This window comes from Rhinatrema bivittatum, chromosome 11 (assembly GCF_901001135.1).
Source record: "Rhinatrema bivittatum chromosome 11, aRhiBiv1.1, whole genome shotgun sequence".
Classification (NCBI taxonomy): Eukaryota; Metazoa; Chordata; class Amphibia; order Gymnophiona; family Rhinatrematidae; genus Rhinatrema; species Rhinatrema bivittatum.
The window spans coordinates 51,445,859-51,472,418 of NC_042625.1; the positions used below are offsets into that span (position 1 = coordinate 51,445,859).

Genomic DNA, 26,560 nt, shown 5'->3' on the forward strand with positions numbered 1-26,560 from the left:
GGGTGCGCTCCCAGAAAGCATGGCTAATTCAGTCTTGTTTATCTGCGGGAAAAACATTGTTCCTAAGAGAGTCACCTTTTCCTTAGGCATCAGCCAAGCAATGAAAAATTTAATTTACTGCAATCTACTCAAGTAGAAACCTCTCTAAATGCAAAAGGTCATAAAAAATAGATTCTCTTGATAGATTCCAATGGAAAAAGACTGACTCTCCCAGTGTGATAGCCTACTGTCTCAACTGGAGGAGAGACTTCCTCCTGAGCTAAGTCACTCAGGCAGTCATAGGGACAATTTTGAATTTTCTGTGCACAGATATTAAAGTAAAGGTAGCAGTGAGTATGGCCCTTGTTGAGAGAAGTCAATATTATCATTAGTCACAGCAATTGCATCTAATCCTCCCTTGACATCTTTAACCTCAAGTTTCACTGTTGGTAAATAATATTTCCTCATCATCCAGGCAGGCCAGTCCACACAAGTGGGTTATGCATTCCAACCAGCAGATGGATATGAAGACAGATAGTTTCGGTGATGCTCCCATATATAGCACTGATCCTGCATCAGCCTGCCAATATTTGTTTCCAGCAGATAGTGAATGTGTATTTCCTCTTCTTCCAGGCAAGCCAGTTCACACAGTGGGTTGTGCACTCCAACCAGCAGGTGGAGACGGAGAACAAAGACTCGCTGATGTCACCCTCATTAGCTCTGTTCAGACACCAGCCAGTCACTTTTTCTCCGTCTCCAGCAGGTAGTGGACATGTATCCATGCTTTTGGATCTTGGCCTGCCTGGATTGAACAGACCGGTTTGACCTTCTGTGGTGAAAGCAGTAGCTCTCTCCCTCAGTTGAGTATCTGAGAACCAATCTCAGGAGATAAGCAAAAATAAAAAAGGACAGGAGTGAAGTGAAGGCTGCAGCCCTAGCCCTCCTCCGGGCAGCAGAAGAGATCCGGTAAGGTAAGGAGGCCTTGGGCTCAGCCCTGCTGCATATTCCTCGTTTCTGTCTGGTCCCTTTACTCTCTCTGCCTTTCTTATTTTGTCTGCAGAAAGTTTATTTAAAAAAACTGGGAGCAAGTGCCAGCGTGACTTTTTGCAGGCCGGGCAGCAGACAGCTGTGATCGGAGCCGCGTGATTCAGGATGGCTGTTGGGCTAATTTTAGAACCGGCAAGGTCTGAGCAGCAAAAGGCATATGTGACAGGCGCCATTTTGATTGGCAGGAACTGCTGAGGCATATACGGTAGGACGCATTTGCTCAGCTTTTAGAGGAAGAGCAGATAGGATCCAACAGAAGAAATTAGGATAAAGCATGTGTGTTGGCAGGTTAAATGTAAGACATTGATAAGACAGGCTAAGAGAGAATTTGAAAAGAAGTTGGCCGTAGAGACAAAAACTCACAGTATAAACTTTTTAAAATAGGTCTGAAACAGAAAGCCTGTGAGGGAGTCAGCTGGGACCATTAGATGATCGAGGGGGTTAAAGGGGCACTTAGAGAAGATAAGGCTATCGCGGAAAGATTAAACGATTTCTTTGTTTCAGTGTTTACTGAAGAGGATGTTGGGGAGATACCGGTACCGGAGAAGGTTTTCATGGGTAATGATTCAGATGGACTGAACCAAATCACAGTGAACCTAGAAGATGTGGTAGACCTGATTGACAAACTGAAGAGTAGTAAATCACCTGGACCGGTGTTCTAAAGGAACTCAATAATGAAATTTCAGATCTATTAGTAAAAATTTGTAACCTATCATTAAAATCATCCATTGTACCTGAAGACTGGAGGGTGGCCAATGTAATCCCAGTATTTAAAGAGGGTTCCAGGGGCGATCCAGGAAACTACAGACCAGTTAGCCTGTCTTTAGTACCACAAAAAATAGTGGAAAGTGTTCTAAATATCAAAATCACAGAGCATATAGAAAGACATGGTTTAATGGAACGAAGTCAGTATGACTTTACCCAAGGCAAGTCTTGCCTCACAAATCTGCTTCACTTTTTTGAAGGCGTTAATAAACATGTAGATAAAGGTGAACCGGTAGATGTAGTATATTTGGATTTTCAGAAGGTGTTTGACAAAGTTCCTCATGAGAGGCTTCTAGGAAAAGTAAAAAGTCATGGGCTAGGTGGCGATGTCCTTTCGTGGATTACAAACTGGCTAAAAGACAGGAAACAGAGAGTAGGATTAAATGGACAATTTTCTCAGTGGAGGGGAGTGGGCAGTGGAGTGCCACAGGGATCTGTTTTGGGACCCGTGCTTTTCAATATATGTATAATTGATCTGGAAAGGAATACGACGAGGGAGGTAATCAAATTTGCAGATGATACAAAATTATTCAGAGTAGTTAAATCACAATCAGATTGTGATAAATTGCAGGAAGAACTTGTGAGACTGGAACATTGGGCATTCAAATGGCAGATGAAATTTAATGTGGGTAAGTGCAAGGTGATGCATATAAGAAAAAATAATCCAAGCTATAGTTACACAATGTTAGGTTCCATATTAGAAGCTACCATCAAGAAAGAGATCTAGGCATCATAGTGGATAACACATTGAATTCGTCGGTTCAGTGTTGCGGCAGTCAAAATAGCAAACAGAATGTTGGAATTATTAGAAAGGGAATGGTGAATAAAATGGAAAATGTCATAATGGCTCTGCATCGCTTCATGGTGAGATCGCACCTTGAATACGGTGTACAGTTCTGGTCGCCGCATCTCAAAAAAATATAGTTGCGATGGAGAAGGTACAGAGAAGGGCGACCAAAATCATAAAGGTGATGGAACAGCTCCCCTATGAGGAAAGACTAAAGAGATTAGGTCTGTTCAGCTTGGAGAAGCGACGGCTGAGGGGGGATATAATAGAGGTGTTTAAAATCATGAGAGGTGTAGAATGGGTAAATGTGAATCGGATATTTACTCTTTCAGATAATAGAAGGACTAGGGGGCACTCCATGAAGTTAGCTTGTGGCACATTTAAAACTAATTGGAGAAAGTTCTTTTTCACTCAACACACAATTAAACTCTGGAATGTGTTGCCAGGGAATGTGGTTAATACAGTTAGTGTAGCTGGGTTTAAAAAAGGATTGGCTAAGGTCTTCGACGAGAAGTCCATTACCTGCTATTAATTAAGTTGACTTAGAATATAGCCACTGCTATTACTAGCAACAGTAACATGGCATAGACTTAATTTTTGGGTACTTGCCAGGTTCTTATGGAATGAATTGGTCACTGTTGGAGACAGAGAATGGCCTCTGCTATTACTGGCATCAGTAACATGGGATCGTTTTAGTGTTTGGGTACTTACCAGGTTCTTGTAGCCTAGTTTGGCCACTGTTGGAAACATGATGCTAGGCTTGATGGACCCTTGGTCTGACCCAGAATGGCAATTTCTTATGTTCTATAGAACCTAGAAAGTGTTCCAGGGAGTTCTTGTCTCCTTCCAGGAGGAAGAAGAGAGAGAGGCAGACAGAAGGAGAAGAGGGCAAGGACAGGGATCCTTCAGAAGGCTTAGATGGGGAATCAGAATCCTCGGGAGAGGGGATCCTGACAATCCATTATTGGAAGAGGGGAAGATTCACCCAGATGCTGTGCCTTATAGAACTATGCTGCGGCTTTTTCACAGTGACGAGGTGTCTGTTTAATTTTACAGACCTTGAAAGCCCTTGGGTGTGTGGAGATCTTGCCAGCAGTGGCCAAAGATCTGAAGCGGAAACCCTGTAATAATCAGTTTTGCTCAAGGCATCCTGGTTTTTTTTTCTCTGCACGAGGCTGTCCTGGAGCTGATAGATTTGGAATGGAGTGCACCTGAGGCTAATTTTAAAGGAGGTCGCTCCTTAGCAGGATTGTATCCTATGGACCCTAAAGTGAGGGAGCAACTCCAGAATCCTAAGGTGGACGCATTATTCTGTGCCGTGACAAAGCAGACCACCATTCTGGTGGAAGGAGATGCGTCTTTAAAAGATGCTCAAGATCGGAAGATTGATGCTATTTTGAAGCATGACTTTGAAGTGATGGCCATGAGCTGCCAAATCACCTCTTGCTGTTGTATGATTGCCAGGGCCAGGTTACAGTTAGCCCAGGAAGTTCTGGGAGAGAATGGCCCATACCTGGAGCTGCCTTCTTGACTGATAGATGCTGGCTATGATTTGGCTCGCACGGAGGCTCGAGGGGTGGCTTCAATGATCGCAGCCCAAAAGTATCTGTGACTACAGAACAGGTATGCTGATAGTATTTCAAAATCAAACCTTACAAAATTACCTTTTAAGGGGCACTTGTTGTTTGGGGAGGAGTTAGAGAAGATGGCGGATCAATGGGGAGAGTCGAAATTTCCTCAGTTACTGGAGGATGGTAAATCGACTCCCTGGTTTTCTCAAGCCAAGGGGGCAATTTTGGATCTCTCAGCATTTTTGCTCCTCCATAGGTTCAAATAGTTAGAGGTCTCAGACATTGGGAGATCTCAGTCCTAAGGAAGCCAGGCAAAGACAAAGCCTCCGGCACAGAACCCTGCGTTCCTCCCACTAAAGTTTGGGGGTCCATCCTCCAGCACTGGAGGTAGGTGGTTGCCTGTCTCAATTTTATCGGAGGTGGACCCACATCACTTCTGACCAGTGGTTTTGGAAGTGATGCGCAATGGATATGATTTGGAATTTATCCATTCTCTCTCAGATGCTTTTAGTGTTTCTCCTGCTACTATGTATAATAGAAGACAACGGTCCAGTGCACACTGCAACGATTGCTCGCCCTAAAGGCAGTGGTTCCATTTCCAAAGGATCAGGAGGGCACAGGGCGCTATTCCATTTACTTCATTGTTTCCAAGAAAGAGGGTTCATTTCAACCTATTCTGGAACTCAAGGGGGTCAGTTGGGTCTCCGGGTTACCCATTTTTGGATGGAAACATTAAGATCATGTTATAAATCTCCTCCTGTAGAGGGAGGAGTTAGCAATCTGTTATCGAGCTCCTCCTGTAGAGGGAGGAGTAACAAACTGTTATGGATCTCCTCCTGGAGAGGGAGGAGTTAGCAATCTGTTATCAATCTCTTGCTGCTAGGAGTAGCAATCTGTAGAAACTGCTCCCCAGGGGGCGGAGTTAGAATCTGTAATAAATCATCCCGCCAAGGGGAGGAGTTGGCAATCTATTATAAGTCCGCCAGGGAGTTAGCAATCTGTTATGGATCACCCTGCCAAGGGGAAGAGCTAACAATTGTAATACTCCGTAGGCGGAGTTACTGATCTGTGGTGGGTTGGCTTCCCACAGAGTGGCAGTCTGTATCATACTGTTCTAGTAATGTAAGGAAAGAACACTTAATGTAAATTGGTGAATCCCTGTGCTGATGGCAGATGACAGCACCCCTAGGAGGATATCCTGAGAGAGACCACCGGCTAGGCTGGAGTATGGAGACAATCACAGACAGTTCTTTATTAGACAGGAAGTAGAACCACCAGAGATGGCAGTAGTGAGCTGATATGCCTGGCAGGGCTGAAGTCCCTCAGATACTGGAATTGCGGTCTCTGGATTGCTGAGCTGTAGAGAGAGACTATAGGTAGTGAGTAGCCAGGGTATGCTGGATATATAACCAGTAGTAGATGATACACTCACAATTGTAGATATCTGTAATGGCTTCTATGCAACAGAGAGTCTTCAGTATATTTAAGAACAGGAGCCGTGGGCGAGTACTGGTTCCTAAATGCAGTCTGGAATGAGAACTCACAATATCTGTGTATGAGATGGCTTCTGGAATAGAAGAGAGTCTTTGGAGAGTTTTAGGAACATAGGCCCTCGTGGAGCGAGTACCAGTTCCTATCTGCAATCTATAATAGTAATTCACAAGATATAGATATATGATAGCTTCTGATATAGAAGAGAGTTGAGAAGGGATTTAGGAACATGGGCCCTCATGGAGCAAGTACTGGATCCTATCTGCAATCTGCAATAATGACTCACGATCTCCGTACCTACGATAACGTCTTAGACAGAAGGGAGTCTTCGGAGATTAGGAACATAGGCCCTCATGGAGCGAGTACCGGTTCCTATCTGTAATAGAACTCACAGTGTTCACGTCTGCGATCGCTTCCAGGTAGTAAGGAGTCTTCTGAGCATTCAGGGATGTAGGCCCTCGAGGAGCGAGTACCGGATCCCGTCTTAGCAATCTGAAATCAAGAAGAGAGAGCGAGGCCCCCGAGGAGCGGGTACCCCTAGGTAAGTTTGTGGAGGCAGAGCATCGGAGAAAGAATTCCCCTTGCTAACTCAATTCGTAGTTGCAAGCAAAGACTTTTTAAGGTGGAAGCGGATGATGTCACTACGGGGGGACACCCCCGAGGTTCACGCCCTTGCCGGTACAAACTGGAGCATGCGCACCCTTACGTCATCAGGAACATGGCGGATCCGCAGCATCAGGCCAGCCCGGGGATTCCAGGGAGAAGCGGCGAGGAGAAGCCGCTGCAGCATCTGTCTGTCAGACCCGAAGGGGGTCACCACTAAGGTAGAGAGGGTGGAGCGAGGGCGAGAACAGGCATGAACGCAACAGATCAGTGATCATGGCAGGAAGAAGGGATAATTTCTCACTTCTCTGGACCTGTCGGAAGCTTACCTTCATATTCCAGTTCACAAGAGCATCAGCGATATCTGCACTTTGCAGTGTTAGGTCAGCACTAGCAGATCCAAGCATTACCATTCGGTTTCGCCATGGCACCCAGGACTTTTTTCAAAGCGATGGTAGTCGTGGTCTTAGTCCTCCGAAAGGGAGGGCATTATGGTTCATCCATACTTGGATGATTGGCTAATCAGAGCCAAGTCTTTGAAAGAGAGCCAAATGGTAACCGCCAGGGTGGCTTACTTACTGCAGCACCTGGGGTGAATAGTGAACTTAGCCAAGAGCAACCTGCAGCCATCTCAGATCCTGGAGTATCTGGACATCCGGTTTGACATGGCGCAAGGCAAGGTGTTTCTCCCGGAATCTTGTATTTAGAAGATCTGGGATCAGGTCCGGGCCCTGCGTGCAGTGATCTGCCCGTCAGCCTGGTCGTATCTGCAAATGTTGGGATCTATGGCCGCAACGATAGAGGTTTTACCTTGGGCACGTGCTCATATGCATCCTCTGCAGTGGTCTCTCCTTTCTCGATGGAATCCCCAGTCTCAGGAGTATAATGTGATGCTGGCCTTGCTGCCGGAGATGAGGTGGAAGGTTCTCTAGTGGTTGAGAAGGGTATGGATTTGGAGACTCCCGACTGGTTGATGGTCACCATGAATGTGAATCTCCAGGGCTGGGGAGCACACTGTCAGGATTCGGTGGAGCTAGGGCAGTGGGCTCCTGAAGAGGCGACTAGGTCTATCAATCACCTGAAGGAACAGGCGATTTGACTAGCCTTCTTTCAGTTCGCAGACTGGTTAGAAGGAAAGGCGGTGAAGGTTTGTCAGACAATGCGACTGCGGTGGAGTACATAAATCACCAAGGAGGGACTCAAAATTGACAAGTCTCTCTAGAAATGGATGTCCTTCTGCCGTGGGCGGAACTTCATTTACAGGCGCTGTCAGCCTCTCATATAACAGGAATAAACAACGTGCAGGCAGATTATCTCAGTCGTCATGAGTTGGATCCGGGAGAATGGAAACGGGCTCTCGAAGTGTTTTTTCTTATCGTGGATCGCTAATGGTGACTCACAAGAATGTGAAAGTGGAGAGATTTTACAGTCTGACAAAGGATGTTCAAGCTCGCAGAGTGGATGTCCTAGTCCAGTCCTGGCCACAAAAGAAGTTACTCTGTGTTTCCGCCGTGCCCATGATTGGCCAATTGTTGCAGAAGATAGCGCGACATTAAAATGTGGTGCTTCTGGTAGCCTTGGATTGGCCCTGCAGGCCATGATACATGGATCTGCGTCGTCTTCTGATGGGAGACCCTTGGCAAGTCCCTCTTCTCAGTGGGGTTGTTACGGCGGGGGGCAATTTTTCATGACAATCCGGGTCAGTTTTGTTTTAAGGTTTGACCCTTGAAAGGTGTAGGTTCTTAAAGCGAAGTTACTCAGGGGCAGTAGTGGAAACGCTTTTGAGAGCGCACAAGTTTTCTACCTCCTTGGCATATATTCGTGGTTGGGAATCGTTTGAACAATGGTGTCAGAATCACGCTTCTTTGCCCACTTCGGCACCTGTTCCCTTAATCTTGGAATTTTTACATGAAGGTCTGAGTAAGGGATTTGCCTTGAACACGTTGAAGGTGCAGATGGCTGCTCTAGCATTTTATCAGGGCTGCATGCAAGGGAGACCACTCTTCTCACCCAGATGTATCTAGGTTCTTGAGAGGAGTAAAACACTTTAGACCTCCCTTGCGTTTCCCGGTATCCTTGTGGGATTTGAAACTGTTTCTCCTTTCTGGCAATTCCGATCTTTCATCCTCTCTGGGGTGTTTCCTTGTGGTTACTGACTCTAAAGACTGTGTTTCTGGTCGCTATTTGTTCTGCAAGGCGGATTTCAGAATTACAAGCCTTGTTGTGCAGAGATCCTTTTTTGATTATCACTCCGGATAAGGTGCAGATTTGGATGGTACCTGCCTTTCTTCCGAAGGTTGTTTTGGCGTTTCATTTAAACCAGTTGGCTGTGTTACCATCCTTGGATAAGGATATGGATGGTAAGGAATGTAGGAAATTGCGGCTGTTGGACATGTGGTGGATGGTACCTGTCTTTCTTCCGAAGGTGGTTTCGGCGTTTCACTTAAACCAGTCGGCTGTGTTACCATCCTTGGATAAGGATATGGATGGTAAGGAATGTAGGAAATTACGGCTGTTGGACATGTGGTGGAACTTATTGCGTTATCTGGAGGTGATGAACAAGTTTCATAAATTGGATAGACTTTTTGTTCTTCACGGGGGATGGGGGGGGGGGGGGAAGAAGGGGGCGGCAACTTATCGAGGCATGGTGGCTTGTTGGATTAAGGAAGTAGTATCAGCAACCTATGTGGATTCCGGGAAGCCTCTTCCAAGACAAGTCAGAGCGGCTGCGGGACTAACTGCTTTATCTCTTTCCCCCATGGCCTATGATCTACAGACTAGTGCAGAGAATTGCAAAACAACCAGGGCTAGTTCTTCTTGTAGCACTGGATTGGCTGCGCAGATCTTGGTATATGGATCTCCAGCAGCTGTTGGTCGACAGACCATGGAAGATTCCAGTAACAAGGGATTTGCTCCATCAGGAGCCCATTCTTCATGACAATAAGAATCAGTTTTGTCTTACTGTTTCCCCCTTGAGAGGGCTAGGCTGTTGAAGCGAAGATATTCAATACAAGTGGTGAGCACCTTATTGTGAGCTTGAAAGTTTTCTACTTCTCTGGTGTATGTTAGGGTCTGGAGAGTTTTCAAGAACTGGTGCACGGGATGATGACATCATCCCACCAGAGCAGGGGTATCCTTCATTTTGGACTTTCTTCAGGAAGGTCTGACGAAAGGTTTGGCCCTTAATATGTTAAAGGTGTAAGCTGCAGCCGTAGCTTGTTATTGGGGACGAGTTCAGGGTAGGCCTCTCTCTTCCCATCTGGACATAGCTAGATTTTTGAGAATGGTCATGCATATCAGGCCGCCATTGCAGTTACCTGTACAGTTATGGGACCTTAACCTGGTATTGACATTTTTGGCGAGTCCCACATTTCTCCCCCTCAGGCAGCTTCCCTTATGATTGTTGACTATAAAGATGGTGTTTTTGGTTGTGATTTACTCGGCAAGGAGGATTTTGGATTTGTAGGCTCTGTCTGGTCGAGAGCCTTTCTTGTTGATTACTCAGGATAGAGTGCAGATCAGGTCGTTGCCTTCCTTTTCTGCCTAATGTAATCTCGGATTTTCATATGAATGAGTCCATTTTGGACTTGGATAGGTCTTGGGATGAGCAAGAATTTAGAGCTCTACAACATCTAGATGTGCGGCGGCATTTGTTATGGTATCTTAAGGTTACCAATGCCTTCCAAAAGACAGATCAGCTGTTTGTGCTCCATGGCGGAGTAAGGAAAAGGGAAGTGGCTTCAAAAGCTACAATAGCGCAGTGGATTAAAGCGGTTATAATGGCGGCGTATGTGGACACCGAGATGCCTTTACCTAAACAAATTGGAGCACATTTGACCAGGGCGCAAGCAATGTCCTGAGCAGAGTTACAGTTGTTATCTTCAGAGATATGCAAGGCAGCAATATGGTCTTCTCTTCATGTGTTCTCCAGGCATTATCATCTGGAAATTCGTGCTCAACAAGCCATGTCTTTTGCCAGGGCAGTCATGAAAGAGGCCCAGGCAGCCCCCCCCCCCCCCACCCTTTTAGGGATTAGCTTTGGTACATCCCACTTGTGAGGACTGGTCTGCCCGGCAATGAGGAAGGTGAATTAGTTCTTACCTGATGATAATTTCCTTTCCTCTAGGACAGGCAGGCCAGACCACATTCCTGCCTGGGGCTGCATATATTGTCGTACTGTTTGCTCCTTTCAGGGGCATAATGGAAGAGAATAAGCAGAGATGAATGAAGATATCAGGATTATACAGGATTCTGGTGAGTAAGTCCTCTTTGTTCATTCCTATGTTACTATAATGAGTCCAATACTTCTTGTTCTTCTGGACGCAAGTATAACAGATAGCAAATAGTTCTGGAGTCGGGCTATTGTTACAGTTATGTGTTACAATATATAGTTGCCACCGTTGGCTTTCCCAGGACTACTGGTAGGCTGATGCAGGATCAGTACTATACATGGGGGTATCAGCAAATCAGTTTGTCTCCATCTGCTGGTTAGAGTGCATAACCCACTTGTGTGAACTGGACGGCCTGTCCTACAGGAAAGGAAATTATCAGGCAAGAAATAATTTCACCATTCTAGACATTGCAGTATCCTTCTGATGTGATATCTTCGATATTTCTCTAATGTATTTCTTAAACATTTCCTGTGGTGAGTGTAGTCTAGTCTTGAGAAAATTAAGCAATCGCAGATTCCTTGATTGAGCTGTGTTCTCCAAGAATTCCAATTTTTTTGTGGATAAGCAGGCTATTTTTAATTTGGGTAGCTCGCACAGATTGTAATGTTGTGACTTGTTTGCCTATTGCAGAAGCCTGACTCTCCATCTCACCCATCCTGTGCTCAATTTCAGCCTGTTTGGATGAGTTTACTTTGCAAAAATACATAACTGAGAAACAATTTGATCCAGGGTGCTCTTGATTCCAGTAACCACTTTCCATATATCCTGTAAGGTAAAGGTGATAGGGGGAGAGAAAGTGACCTCTCCCCAACTCCCCCCCCCCCCCCCCCCCACACACACACACACACACATACATACACACAGTGATGATTAGGAAACATTCCACTTCTGCATCCAGTTCAAGCTTCTCTTACTCGCCTATAAATGCATTCACTCTGGAGCTCTTCATTACCTTTCTCTGAGGACAAGCAGGATGGAAGTCCTTACACATGGGTGATATCAGATGGAGCCCGATTTGGAAAACTTATGTTAAAGTTTCTAGAACTTTAACTATGCACACTGAGAATGCCCAGCATGCCCTATACCTCGTGTCCATGCGGGATCTCGCTTCAGTCTCTTCTTTTCTGCTGAGCTGTGAGCCTCGTGGTTTGAGTAAGTTTAAAACTTGGCTTTTTGCCGTGTGGAAAACTTTTTTGCGTTTTTTTGCAATTTTTTTTCCTCTTCAGTCTGTCACTGGGTCTCTTTCAGTACCTTCCCGTAGTGTCCCCAGTCAGGATTTTCAGCGTTTCGAGTAAGTTTCTTTTCACGGTCGATTCTCCCTATGATGGTCGATTCTCCCTATGGTGGTGCCCGCTGGCTAATGACGCCCACTGCCATGGTTCCGACTTTGGCTGTTTTTGTTTTGCCCCGTCATGTCCATTTTTCACTGAAGCCCCTGATGCCTGAGGACCATGTCTATCACTGATCTTCATGAGGTATGCATCCTTTGCCGGGGGGCATCGCATCAGTTGCTGCCCTTGTGCTTAGATGACCCTGAAGGGATGTCGGCTTTGACTCAACAAGATGAATCAGCTCTTCGGGTCAAGGAAGTCCAAATCATCGGTGGTGGCAGCATCAAAAGACCTTGGAACCCCACCGATGCACCCAGTGCCATCGACATCAGCGGGGACCGTCTGTTCCATCAAGGTTGCCGGTGGATAGGGGTGCCGGAGACTGACCATTGTCGATCTCCTCTGAGCCAAGGATACCGGGTTCATCGTCTTCAACCTCAGCACCTGGGAAGGACCAGGCCGAGTATCAATGGAAGCCTAAGAAGCTTTGGCACCGGACCCCATTGTTGCATGGTGCTGGGCACAGGGATGCAATGGCTTTTGCCGCCATGCCCCCGAAGCGGCCCGTGGCGAGGAGCACTCATCTTCCACTGATGCTCGGGGTCTGTGACGGTCTCCACAGGTCCTAGTGCCAGTCGCCTATCCCCCTTGCGGGTCCAAGGAAGATCTGGCCATCCCTCCTTCCTCCTAGTCAGTGTTGGTATTGGCAACGTTCGAGGAGGAGCTGGAGTGCCAAGTCCAGCTAGTGGTGGAGCGGGTGCTGCAGGACTTCAGTCATGTGGCATCGACAACATTGGAACCTGTGCCAGCGATCCTCATACTGCTTCTGGAGAAACTCAGTGTGCTCATTGGTGCGTTACTGACGCAGCTGACTTTGGTTCCTGGGATGGCACCGGTGCCTGGCGGGACACCGAGGCCTCCCTCTGCTGATACAGTGGTCGTCACCGGTTCCTCAAGGAGGAAGCTCTGCCAAAGCAGGCGGAGGCACTGTGGTCTTTAGTCTCCCCCATCCAGTTCCATTGGTGCCTAGGGCCTCATCTCCTTTGGCATACAGTGAGGATGAGGGTCCCTAATACCCCTGGAGGGATGATCAAACGGAGTCCTCCTCCAAGGACTTGGATGATCTCCCATCAGACCTTTCTCCTCCAAATGAGTGAAACCTTTTAGGGTTTGTGAGGGTGATGGCGGAGGCCATCCGATTCCAGCTTTTGACAGAGGAGGATGCCAGGCACAAAATGCTTGAGATCCTTCAGTTCATGGAGCCTCCTAAGGAGATCATGGTGGCCCCGGTACACGAGATCCATAAGGAGTTGCTGCTGAGGATTTGGGAATATCCCCTCACACTGCTTCCTGTTTAATAAGAAGGCAGATGGGGTTTACCTCGTCCAGAAGGCTACTGGATTCGGTAAGCATCAGCTGCCTCTCACCAGTCGGTGGTGGTGGAATCCGCCCTCAAGAGGGCCAAGCACTCTCGGACCCATTCCTTGGCATCCCTGGGGAAGGTCCACAGAGTAATAGATGCTCTTGGGAGGAAGGTGTTCCAAGGCACCATGCTTATTGCCCACATCACTGCTTACCAGCTCTACATGAGCCAATACTCGTGGCTGTGCAGCTGCCTCAACAGCAGCAAGACACCTTCATGTCTCTAGTGACAAGGGTCTGGAATGCAGGAAACGCGAGGTCCGTGTGACCTACGATGTTTTTGAGACAGCATCGAGAGTCTTTGCACGGGGAATCGGTGCCTGCAGAATGGCATGGCTGCGGGCCTCTGTTCTCCAACTGGAGGTACAGGATTGACTCACTGACGTGCCATGTATAGGAGAGAATCTCTTTGGAGATAGGGTGAGAGATGCTGTGGCCTAACTCCGGGAATAGCATGAGACCCTCCAACAACTCTGCACTAATACTCTGGACCCATCCTTCTCCTCCAGGAGGCCGTCTAAACCGGGGCTAAGGAAGTCTTTCTTTCGCTAAAGTAAGTTCTATCCTCCGCCTCCTCGATCCCGTCAACACCATCAGAGCTTCCCAGCCAGTTCCTCAGTCAAATGCGGGGACGGGGTTTTGACTGGGACACAGCAAGTGTAAGCCAGTCATCCTTACTCGGGGTGATGGACCCTCATGTCGGGGGCAGGCTGTGGTTCTTTGTGAACCAGTGGCCCAGTGTAACCTCGGACCAGTGGGTTCTGACCATCATCTGTTAGGGGTACCAATTAAACCTATTGAGTGTGCTGCCAAATTGCCCTCCGTGCCCACATTGGGGGCCGGCAGCGCATCAGAAGGTACTGCTTACAGAGCTCTCCTCCGTTTTAATGGTCAGAGTGGTTGAGCCCATACCACCAAGGCAAAGAGGATGGAGATTCTACTCCAGGTACTTCCTGATTCCATAGAGAACAGGACGACTCCATCTCATTCAGGACCTGAGGGCCTTGAACAGGTTTCTAAAAAAAGAAAGGTTCAAGATGGTTTCCCTGGGCACCTTGATCCCCTTTCTATAAGCGGAGACCGGCTATGTTCCCTTGACCTAAAGGATGCATACAATCATATTGAGATTCTCCCAGGTCACAGGAAGTATCTCAGTTTCGTGGTGGGGAAAGAGCACTTCCAGTACCAAGTGTTGCCATTCGGGCTTGCATCAGCCTCTTGAGTCTTCACAAAATTCTTGGCTGTGGTGGCGGTGCACCTCCGCAGTCTGGTAGTGCATATTTTTCCGTATCTCGACAATTGGCTGGTCAAGAGCACGTCTCAGGCAGGGGCCGCCAGGTCTGTGCCCTTGACCATTCAGATGTTGGAGTCACTAGGGTTCGTTCTCAACTAACCAAAGTCCCATCTCAGTCCGTCACCTCAATTAGACTTCTTAGGAGCCCCGCTAGACACAACTCAGGCCATAAGAACATGCCATATTGGGTCAGACCAAGGGTCCATCAAGCCCAGCATCCTGTCTCCAACAGTGGCCAATCCAGGCCATAAGAACCTGGCAAGTACCCAAAAACTAAGTCTATCCCATGTTACTGTTGCTAGTAATAGCAGTGGCTATTTTCTAAGTCAACTTAATTAATAGCAGGTAATCGACTTCTCCTCCAAGAACTTATCCAATCCTTTTTTAAACCTGTCTACACTAACTGCACTAACCACATCCCCTTGCAACAAATTCCAGAGTTTAATTGTGCGCTGAGTGAAAAAGAACTTCCTCAAATTAGTTTTAAATGTGCCACATGCTGACTTCATGGCGTGCCCCCTAGTCCTTCTATTATCCGAAAGAGTAAATAACCGATTCAAATCTACCCGTTCTAGACCTCTCATGATTTTAAACACCTCTATTATATCCCCCCTCAGCCGTCTCTTCTCCAGGCTGAACAGTCCTAACCTCTTTAGTCTTTCCTCATAGGGGAGCTGTTCCATTCCCCTTATCATTTTAGTCGCCCTTCTCTGTACCTTCTCCATTGCAACTATATCTTTTTTGAGAAGCAGCAACCAGAATTGTACACAGTATTCAAGGTGTGGTCTCACCATGGAGCGATACAGAGGCATTATAACTTTTTCCGTTTTATTTACCATTCCCTTTCTAATAATTCCCAACATTCTGTTTACTTTTTTGACTGCCGCAGCACACTGAACCGACGATCTCAATGTGTTATCCACTATTTATTTAATTAATTAAATTAATTCATTTATTTGATTTTATTTGAACGTTTTTATAGACCGACATTCGTTGGGAACATCACATCGGTTTACATAGAACAAAATGCAGCAAATAGGCTTTACAGGGAACTAGGAACTGGAAGATGAACAGCTTAAACACTAGCAATGTCGAACAGTAAAGGGTGATAGCTTGTCAAAAATCAAGGCATAAATATATACATATAACTTAATACAGTAATTACAGTCAGAATGTTGTGGTGACAGAATTTCTCGATGAGGGGAAATAGCATTGGGGAGCGGCGTGCCTAGATCTCTTTCCTGGGTGGTATGAAACCTAACATTGTGTAACTATAGCATGGGTTATTTTTCCCTATATGCATTACCTTGCACTTATCCACATTAAATTTCATCTGCCATTTGGATGCCCAATTTTCCAGTCTCACAAGGTCTTCCTGCAATTTATCACAATCCGCTTGTGATTTAACTACTCTGAATAATTTTTATCATCTGCAAATTTGATTATCTCTTTCGTTGTATTCCTTTCCAGATCATTTATAAATATATTGAAAAGCACGGGTCCCAATATAGATCCCTGAGGCACTCCACTGCCCATTCCCCTCCACTGAGAAAATTGTTCATTTAATCCTACTCTGTTTCCTGTCTGTTAGACAGTTTGTAATCCATGAAAGGACATCACCACCTATACCATGACTTTTTACTTTTCTTAGAAGCCTCTCATGAGGAACTTTGTCAAATGCCTTCTGAAAATCCAAATACACTACATCTACCGATTCACCTTTATCTACATGTTTATTAACTCCTTCAAAAAAGTGAAGCAGATTTGTGAGGCAAGACTTGCCTTGGATAAAGCCATGCTGACTTTGTTCCATTAAACCAAGTCTTTCTATATGTTCTGTGATTTTGATATTTAGAATACTTTCCACAATTTTTCCTGGCACTGAAGTCAAGCTAACTGGTCTGTACTTTCCCGGATCACCCCTGGAGCCCTTTTTAAATATTGGGGTTACATTGGCCACCCTCCAGTCTTCAGGTTCAATGGATGATTTTAATGATAGGCTACAAATTTTTACTAATAGGTCTGAAATTTCATTTTTTAGTTCCTTCAGAACTGTGGGGTGTACACCATCCAGTCCTGGTGATTTACTACTCTTCAGTTTGTCAGTCAGGCCTACCACATCTTCTAGGTTCACCGTGATTTGGTTCAGTCCATCTGAATCATTAGCCATGAAAACTTGCTCCGGAACGGGTATCTCCCCAACATCCTCTTCAGTAAACACTGAAGCAAAGAAATCGTTTAATTTTTCTGCGATAGCCTTATTTTCTCTAAGTGCCCCTTTAACCCCTCGATCATCTAACGGTCTAACTGACTCCCTCACAGGCTTTCTGCTTCAGATATATTTTAAAAAGTTTTTACTGTGAGTTTTTGCCTCTACGGCCAACTTCTCTTAGCCTCTCTTATCAATGTCTTATATTTAACTTGCCAATACTGATGCATTATCCTATTTTCTTCTGTTGGATCCTTCTTCCAATTTTTGAATGAAGATCTTTTGGCTAAAATAGCCTCTTTCACCTCACCTTTTGATCATGCTGGTAATTGTTTTGCCTTCCTTCCACCTTTCTTAATGTGTGGATTTGTGCTTCTAGGATGGTATTTTTTAACAATGTACACGCCTCTTGCACATTTTTAACCTTTGTAGCTGCTCCTTTCATTTTTTTTTAACTATTTTTCTCATTTTATCAGAGTTCCGCTTTTGAAAGTTTAGCACGAGAGCCATGGATTTGCTTACTGTCCCCCTTCCAGTCATTAATTCAAATTTGATAATATTATGATCACTATTGTCAAGCCACCACCGTTACCTCTCTCACCAAATCCTGTGCTCCACTGAGAGATCTAAAATTGCTCCCCCTCTAGTCCGTTCCTGAACCAATTGCTCCATAAAACTGTCAGTTATTCCATGCAGGAACTTTATTTCTATAGCATGTCTCGATGATACATTTACCCAGTCAGTATTGGGGTAATTGAAATCTCCCATTATTACTGCACTACCAATTTGGTTAGCTTCCTTAATTTCTATTGCATTTCACTGTCCGTCTCACCGTTTTGGCCAGGTGGACGGTAGTATACTCCTATCACTATACTCTCCCCCAACACACAAGGGATTTCTACCCATAAAGATTCGATTGTGCATTTAGTCTCATGCAGGATGTTTATCCTGTTGGACTCAATGCCATCCCGGACATAAAGTGCCACACCACCCCCCCGGATGCTCCTCCCTGTCATTGCGATATTATTTGTACCCCAGTGTAGCACTGTCCCATTGGTTATCCTCTTTCCACCATGTCTCTGAGATGCCAATTAAGTCTGTCATCATTCACTGCTATACATTCTAATTCTCCCATCTTACTTCTTAGACTTCTGGCATTAGCATACAAACATTTCAAAGTGTGTTTTTTGTTTATATTTTCATTCTGCTTTTTAATTGATAGGGATAAGTTAGAATTTTTTAGCTCAGGTGAGTTTTTAGTTACAGGCTCTTTGACTACTTTTCTTATTATTGGAACTTCACTGTTGGGATGCCCTAATTTTAGTGCGTCATTAGTATCCTTTGAAGATACCTCCCTCTGAACCATGCGCTGCTGAGCAACTGTTGGCTTTCCCCTTTGTTCTAGTTTAAAAGCTGCTCTATTTCCTTTTTAAAGGTTAGCGCCAGCAGTCTGGTTCCACCCTGGTTAAGGTGGAGCCCATCCCTTTGGAAGAGACTCCCCCTTCCCCAAAAGGTTCCCCAGTTCCTTACAAAACTGAATCCCTCTTCCTTGCACCATCGTCTCATCCACGCATTGAGACTGGAGCTCTTCCTGCCTCTGGGGACCTGCGCATGGAACAGGGAGCATTTCAGAGAATGCTACCTTGGAGGTTCTGGATTTAAGCTTTCTACTTAAGAGCCTAAATTTGGTTTCCAGTACCTCCCTCCCACATTTACCACGACAGTCGGCTCCTCCCGAGCACTGTCTAAAATCCTATCTAGGTGACGCGTGAGGTCCGCCATCTTCGCACCAGGTAGGCATGTAACCAGGCGATCCTCACACCCACCTGCCACCCTGCTGTCTACATTCCTAATAATCTAATCACCAACTATGACGGCTGACCTAACCCTTCCCTCCTGGGCAGTAGCCCTTGAAGCCACATCCTCGGTGCGAAAGGACAATCAGGTCCTTGCTACAGGATCCTTTCCTGCTGCACCAGGTTGATGCTCTCCGATCATGTGACCTTCTTCCTCCAAGGCAGCACCAGGGCTGCCAGTGTGAAGTTGAGACTATGTCCCTGAAGGTTTCATCTATATACCTCTCTGTCTGCCTCAGCTCTTCCAGGTCTGCCACTCTAGCCTCCAGAGATCGGACTTGTTCTCTGAGAGACAGGAGCACTTTATCGCGTGCGCGTGTATAATTTCTCACCGGTGGGTAAATAAATCATACATGTGACACTGATGCAAAAGACTGGGAAGCACCCCTCTTGCTACTGGACTGCTGCCTTCATCTTAAATTTCACAAGTTCCTGGTTAAGTTTTAGATTGCTATGGAACTAGGAATGTGTCTAATTAGCGTTCTTTAAATGTATTAGTGAACTCACTATATGTCTGGTAGTGGCCTACAGGGGAATGATCAAACTCTCAATAAGGTGTGGGGAATTCGTGAAGTTAAAAGGCTACCTTTTTTTTTAGTGTGAAAGTGGCACCTGCTTATAAATTAAAAGATGAGCTAGGGGGTGGGAGGGTTGAGAAATACAAACACTAACTTCTGTTTATTCGCTGCCTTACTTTCTATTAAAAGCACAAACACACTAAATAATATACCCCAATAGTTTACTTCGCCCCAATACTTTAAAAAAAAAAAAAAAATTTCCCAAGCAAAACTTACTGATTCCTTTCAGCCACCAGCAAGGTGATCCTCTTCCTCTCAGTGCTCCCACTGGCCAAGGCCTTTCTGACTCGCCAAAGCGTTATTGTCTTGGCAACCATTGTGGCAGAGGTTCAGCAGATGTCAGCCTGGCACATGTTGAAGTTGTTGGGCCACCTGGCCATGTCACTCCCTTGGCACGCTTGTGCATGCACAGAGCCCAGTGGACCCTGAGGTCACAGTGGTGACAAGCCACTCAGAGCCTCCAGGATTGCATCCGAGTCACCCCATTTTTCAGGGACTCCTTGTCCTGGTTGGCGGGTTCTTTCCAATCTGGAACAGGAGATTTCCTTTCGGAGTCTCCCTACTCAAATTGTGCTAACCACGAATACATCTACACTGTGGTGGGGAGCTCATGTGGTTGGGCTTAACACCCAGGGCCTGTGGTCCACTCAGGAATGTTCTTGTCAAATCAACTTCCTGGAGCTCTGGCTGTCCAACAAATTGTCCTCATCTAGATCGACAACCAAGTAGCTATGTGGTATGTCAACAAGCTGGAAGGCACAGGATTGTACCTCTTGTGTCTGGAAGCTGTCCAAATTTGGTAGTGGGCTTTGTCTCACGGGATGGTACTCAGGGCCATGTACCTGACTTGGACGGAGAACTTGGTAGCAGACAGGCTGAGCCGTACCTTCCAACCCCATGAGTTGCCCTTGGACCAGGGGTAATGAATCGGATATAGATCTATTCGCGTCCCCTTGCAACAAGAAGCTCAGCCTCAGACACCCTTGCCATTCATTCGGACAAGAGTCTTCTGTATGCATATCCTCTGATTCTCTTAGTTGCGAGGACTCTCTTGAAGTTTTGTGAGGATAGAGGGACTATGATCCTCATAGTCCCTCATTGGCCGAAACAAGTCTAGTTTCCATTCCTGTGGGAGATGTCCATCCGGAAATCAATCAGTCTGGGAACTTCTCCAGATCTCATAACACAAGGTCAGGCCAGTCTGCAGCATCCCAACCTCCAGGCCCTGTTGCTCATAGCCTGGATATTGAGAAGTTAATTCTGAGCTGCTTGATCTTTCAAAGGATGTCTCTCGGGTCCTGGTGGCTTCTAGAAAGCCTTCCACTAGAAAGTCCTAGAGACTGAAATGGAGGAGGTTTTCCATGTGGTGTGAGCAGAAGGCCCTAGATCCATTCTCCTGCCCCACACAAAAAGTGCTTGACTACCTTCTACACCTATCGGAGGCTGGCTTAAAAACCAACTCCATTAGAGTTCATCTTAGTGCAATTGGCGCTTACCAGCACGGTGTAGATGGTATGCCCATCTCTGTATAGCCTATAGTTTTATGTTTCATGTGGGGCCTGCTTCAATTGAAGCCTCCTCTAAGGCCTCCCTCTGTGTCTTGGGGCCTGAACGTGGTGTTAGCTCAACTGATGAAAACTCCTTTTGAGTCACTGCACTCCTGTGACCTGAAGTACCTGACCTGGAAGGTCATATTTTTGATGGCAGTCACTTAAGTGCGCAAGGTCAGCAAGCTCCAAGCCTTAGTGACTTCTCCACCTTATGCCAAGTTTTATCATGACAGTGTGATCTTGCGCATGCACCCTAAGTTCCTGCCTAAGGTGGTGACAGATTTCCGTCTTAACCAATCAATTGTCCTGCCAACATTCTTTCCCAGGCCCCATTCGCACCAACACAAACAAGCACTGCATAGTTTGGTCTGCAAGCGAGCCTTAGTCTTCTGTCTGGAGCGGACAGAAGGCCATAGACAGTTCACCCAACGTTTTGTTTGTTTTGATAAGAATAGGTTGAGCGTTGCTGTTGCCAAACAGACAGTATCCAATTCACTAGCAGATTGCATCTCCTTCTGTTATGCCCACTCTCGACTGCATCTTGAGGAATTCTGTTAGAGCCATAGCAGCATCGGTGGCCCACTTGCGAGCAGTTCCTGTCGAGGAGATCCGCAAGGCTAAGACGAGGAGTTCTCTCCACACATTCACATCCCAATACTGTCTGGATAGGATCTATTCCGTACTTCGGCCAGAGGAGTGGTCTCAGTGGTGGCGGCCAGAAGACATCTATGGCTGTGGTGTCTAAATGTCAACTACGAGTTCCATAGATTGTATCATCTCTTTGTACTGTGGAGTGGCCCAAAGAAGGGAAATAAGTCATCTAAGGCTACAATTGTGCAGTGGCTGAAGGAAGCAATCAAGTTGACTTACATTTCTAAATGGTGCTCGCTGCTGGGGGTTTTAGGGCACACTTGACGTGTTCTCAGGCGACTTTCTGCTCTGAGTCATAGCAGGTGTTTCTGCATGAAATTTGCTGGGCGGCTACTGGGAAGTCGTCCACTTTTGCTAGGCATTATCGCTTGGATGTCTGGGCTCCGGCTTCCATGTGCTTTAGTGAGTGTGTTCTACGAGCAGAACTCTCCATGTCCACCCGAGATGAGGGGAGCTTAGGTCCATCCCAGGAGTCTGGACTGATCTGGGTATGTACAAGGAAAGGAAAATTGGTTCTTACCTGCTAATTTTCATTCCTGTAGTACCACAGATCAGTCCAGAGACCTGCCCATTTACAGGGGGGGAGAGTCCACCGGTTGTACTGTTGCTTTATATATAGTGCAGAGTTGGAGGTTTTCAATGCTGATTGCTTATTTTAAATTTGCGAAATGTTTTCTGTTGTCTTTTTGGGCAACTTCACATTCTTCTAGCTTGTTGGAGGGGAGTGAGTTTGCTTAGAAGCTTGCTTAGAAATTTATGGTTATCATCATCATCTTGGCTTGGGTACAGGTCAACAATGAGGGGACTGCAGGTGTTACACTGGGTTATGTACAGTGTCAGTGAAACTTTCTCTGTCTCCATCTGCTGGCAGGGAGGCAGAACCCATAAGTCTGGACTGATCTGTGGTACTACAGGAACAAACATTAGCAGGTAAGAACCAATTTTCCTTTGTTCTTGTTTTAGCATTTATATACTATTTTGAACCAGGGTGCATTACATCAAATTATATACATCTACAATGAGTCTTTTCTCCAGAGAGCTTCCACAAGTAGATACTTGTGGAAGATAGTGACTCCCCAAGGTTACAGTTGTCATCGAGAGAAGCAGGATTCTACCTACCATGCCACCTGCTCTTTCTGTGTAATATTTATAATCCACAATCTATTTATTCTGTGCAGGGAATCCCAATTCTGTGATGAGTCCAGCTAATTCCTGCCAGTCTGAGGACCAGCAATACCTGGACAAGCTCAGACAGCTGTCTAAGTACATCGAGCCATTACGCAGGATGATCCACAAGATAGACAAAAATGAAGGTGTGCTTTAAACTCCATCTCTCACATGCATGTGCTGTTCTGCAAAGGTGTACTCTTAAGTTCTGTCTCTCAAATGTGTGTGCTAGGGGGTGGGGGGTTCTGTACAGTTACATACAACCATAAGAACATAAGATATGCCATACTGGGTCAGACCAAGGGTCCATCAAGCCCAATATCCTGTATCCAACAGTGGCCAGCCAAGTCACAAGTACCTGGCAAATACCCAAACATTAAATGAATAGATCCCAAGCTACTAATCCTTATTGATTAATAGCAGTTTATGGACTTCTGCTCTAGGAACTTATCCAAACCTTTTTTAAACCCAACTACACTAATTGCCGTAATCATATCCTCTGGCATTGAATTCCAGAGCTTAATTATGCATTGAGTGAAAAAGAATTTTCTCTGATTTGTTTTAAATGAGCTGTTTGCTCACTTCATGGAGTGCCCCCTCGTCCTTGTATTATCCGAAAGGGTAAATAAACCGATTCACATTCCCTGTACATACCCGGATCAGTCCAGACTCCTGGGTTTTGCCCCCCCTCTAGCAGATGGAGACAGAGAAGTTTTCAAAACAAAACTCTGCCTTATATAGGATGGTAATCAATCACATATAACACCCACAGCCACATAAGTGTATTCCAGTAACCTTATTTGTATCCAACAAATCTAAAACTATGGTTAAACTGGTATCTACTTACTAACAGATCAATTAGCCATCAAGTTTTGTAGGCCCCTTATTCATAGAGCCAGTGTTCAACAGCAGGCTCTAATATGGTATAGGGTCACTTTGTTTTATTTAATTATCTTTTGTTCATTTTAAATTATCTTGTGTTCATTTTAAAATGCGATGAGTATTACTGTTGGAGTCTGTTTGTGACTGTGACTTGCTATTACAGCTTTAGAACATAGTATGTTAGTTGCCAAGGGTGCATTATAGCCTGGAGTTCGTCAGCACACTTTGGAGATTGGTTTTATAAATATGAAAAATATATAAAAAATGAACAAAAGATAATTAAATAAAGCAAAGTGACCCTATACCATATTAGAGCCTGCTGTTGAACACTGGCTTTATGAGTAAGGGGCCTACACAACTTGATGGCTAATTGATATGTTAGTAAGTAGATACCAGTTTAACCATAGTTTTTGATTTATATAGGATGGTGCCACCTACAGTCCTGCAGTATTTCTCTGTCTCCAGCAGATGGTGGAGGTGCAAAGCCTACAGTCTGTGCTGATTGCTTAGTGGAGTTAGAGTAGTGAGTTCTGTGAGTTTTAGAGAGTTTTCGGTCGGTAAAACCTTTCTACTTTGATTAAAAAAAAAAAGGAGCAGTTTCTGTCCTGAGCCTCCCAGGGGGTTTGTAAAGTCCTGAGGGGACCATCCCCCACTGGTTGTTGAGGCAGCTGCATTACAGGGTCGAGGGCCCTCTTGTTCCAAGCTAGCAGCTCTGGGTGCGACACTGGGGAGCCCGGTTCACTCCACCCCACTGGATCAGGACCGTGGACCACTGCCGGGCAAGTCTTTAAAAAAAAAAAAAAAAAAAAGTTTTGATTTTCTTTCATTTTCTGTCAATGTCACTGGCGCTGCAGCTCTCTTCCCTCCCTGACTCGGCGTTTGGGTGGACCGCTATTATTTTTCTATTTTTTTACAGAATTGAATTTTAGCTTTCCCGAAGCCGCGCTGGTCTGCATGCCTCGCATGTGGCTCGGCCCGCGCGCGTCTTTTTCGGGAGGGGCTGTGCTCGGCGTGTCTTCCCAGGGGGGAGGGATCCTCCAGGGCCACGAAAATGGTTAAAGGCAAGGCTGCTCGAGCTCCTTCAGTGTTAGCTGCATCGAGATCAGCTGAGGCGGGAACGGAGGCCATTTTTGAGTCTTTTAGATCAGCGATTCGTGCAGCTATGGGGGAGGGGATTCTCCAGCCTCCTCTCTCTCCTCAGCCAGGGTTTCCTGGAGGGAACGAACCTTTACAGCCTCTCTCACCTGCAACGGAGGATTGCCCCAAGGGGGCTTATGACTCCTCCTCCTCCTCTTCCTCCTTCTCCTCGGAGTTTATTTTATTTCTTCATAAGGCTTTTAAAGCCAGGAGGGAAGGGAAGCTGCAGGCTGAGGGTAAAACTTCCTCTAGTGGTCTTAAGTCTCTTTCTCGAAAGCGGTCTAAGTCTATGGGAGTCTCTGGGTCCTCTAAAGCTAAGCGCCCTTTGCGTACAGGGGATCATCAGACTGATACCGATTCCACGAGTCAGGATACGGACCCAGAGGACCAGGACCCGCAGGGCAAGCCTCCAATGGGGGTGGATACAGACCCTGATCAACATCCACAGGATCCAGCACGAGGTTCTCACATTGTGGAAGGAGACGACCCTAAGGTGGTCCGTCTGTTTAGGAGGGAGGAGTTGCTCCGCTTATCCCTGCCATACTCGGAGAGATAGGCATAGATGGGCCGCCAGAGGAGTCCAGGCTAGGGGCCATGGACCCAGTGTTGTTGGGTCTGAGGGGCCCTGCTACTTCCTTTCCTTTTCATTTTTCTGCCATGGACTTGCTATATAGAGAATGGGATACCCCGGATCTAGGATTGAAAGTTAGCAAGGCTATGGATAAGCTATATCCTCTTCTGGAGGAAACAATTGACATACTGTGGGTGCCCAAGGTGGATGCGGCGGTGTCCGCAGTCACCAAAAAGACCACAATCCCGGTTACAGGTGCTACAGCCCTGAAGGGACCTGCAGGATAGAAAGTTGGAGCTGCAGCTCAAGAAAATTTTTGAAGTCTCGGCACTGGGAGTGCGGGCAGCTATGTGCAGCAATTTTGCCTTGCGAGTGGGCCTTCGCTGGGTTCAGCAGTTACAGGCTAATGCTGTTCTTTCCGATGCAGAAGCATAGCAAGCAAGGGCATCTGGAAGCTTCTATCGCTTATAGTGCGGATGCATTCTATGATCTGTTGCGGACTTCGGCCAGATCCATGGTGTCAGCAGTCTTGGCTTGACGGCTCCTGTGGTTAAGAAACTGGTTGGCGGATATTTCCTCCAAAGCTCAGCTGGGGTCGTTGCCTTTCAAGGGTAAATTGCTTTTTGGATAGGACCTCAAGGATATAATTCAATCCCTGGGGGGAACAAGGTTCACCGACTGCCAGAGGATAGGCCCAAGTCGAGGGGCTTCTTTTCTTCACGGTCTCGATTCAGAGGGAATCGGAAATTTCGTCCGTCCAGAGCTCCAGCTTCTTCCTTTCGGCAAGCGTCCGGTCGCCTACAGTCCTGGTCTCAGCCCTTTTGTGGCTAATGCTTTGGCAGAACCGTGGCTACCCAGTCCGCATCTGGGGCCAAGTCTTCCCAATGAAGGGATGTCGACCCATTCCTCTGTTCCAGCTGTCAGGGGCAGATTGCCCCTGTTTTACGAGGAATGGGTCAAGGTGACGTCGGACTAGTGGGTCCTTACTGTGATAAGTCAAGGCTACGATTTAGATTTTGCACACCGCCTTCTGGAGCAGTTTCTGGTCTCCCCATGCAGTTACGAAGAGAAACGACAGGCAGTACAAGATACCTTGCAATGCCTTCTGCAACTCGGCACCATCACCCCAGTTCCTCAGGCGGAGTAGCGAAAAGGATGTTATTCTATTTACTTCACAGTCCCCAAAAAAGAGGGGTCCTTCTGACCCATTCTGGATTTGAAGCGCGTAAACCGCTGCCTCAGGGTGCCATGTTTTTGCATGGAGGCATTACAGTCAGTCCTTACCTCAGTAAGAAAAGGAGAGTTTCTGGCGTCACTGGACCTAATGGAAGCGTATCTTCACATAGGCATTCGGGCCGACCACCAGAAATTTCTGAGGTTCTTGGTGATGGGTCGCCATTTTCAGTTTCTAGCTTTCCCTTCGGTCTTGCCACTGCACCAAGAACGTTTACCAGGGTAATGGTTGTGGTGGTGGCTCATCTGCGCAGAGAGGGGTTC

General features: G+C 46.3%; 1 protein-coding gene across 4 annotated transcripts in view; it reads left to right on the forward strand.

The window, feature by feature from the left end:
• Positions 1-26,560, forward strand: part of MED15 (mediator complex subunit 15) — a 211,183-nt gene that overhangs the window by 113,558 nt on the left and 71,065 nt on the right. For all 4 annotated transcript variants that reach the window (XM_029571062.1, XM_029571059.1, XM_029571061.1 and 1 more), the window contains one exon: positions 22,485-22,619. In XM_029571062.1, the coding sequence (XP_029426922.1) occupies positions 22,485-22,619 (135 nt within the window). The remainder of the gene's footprint in view (positions 1-22,484; positions 22,620-26,560) is intronic.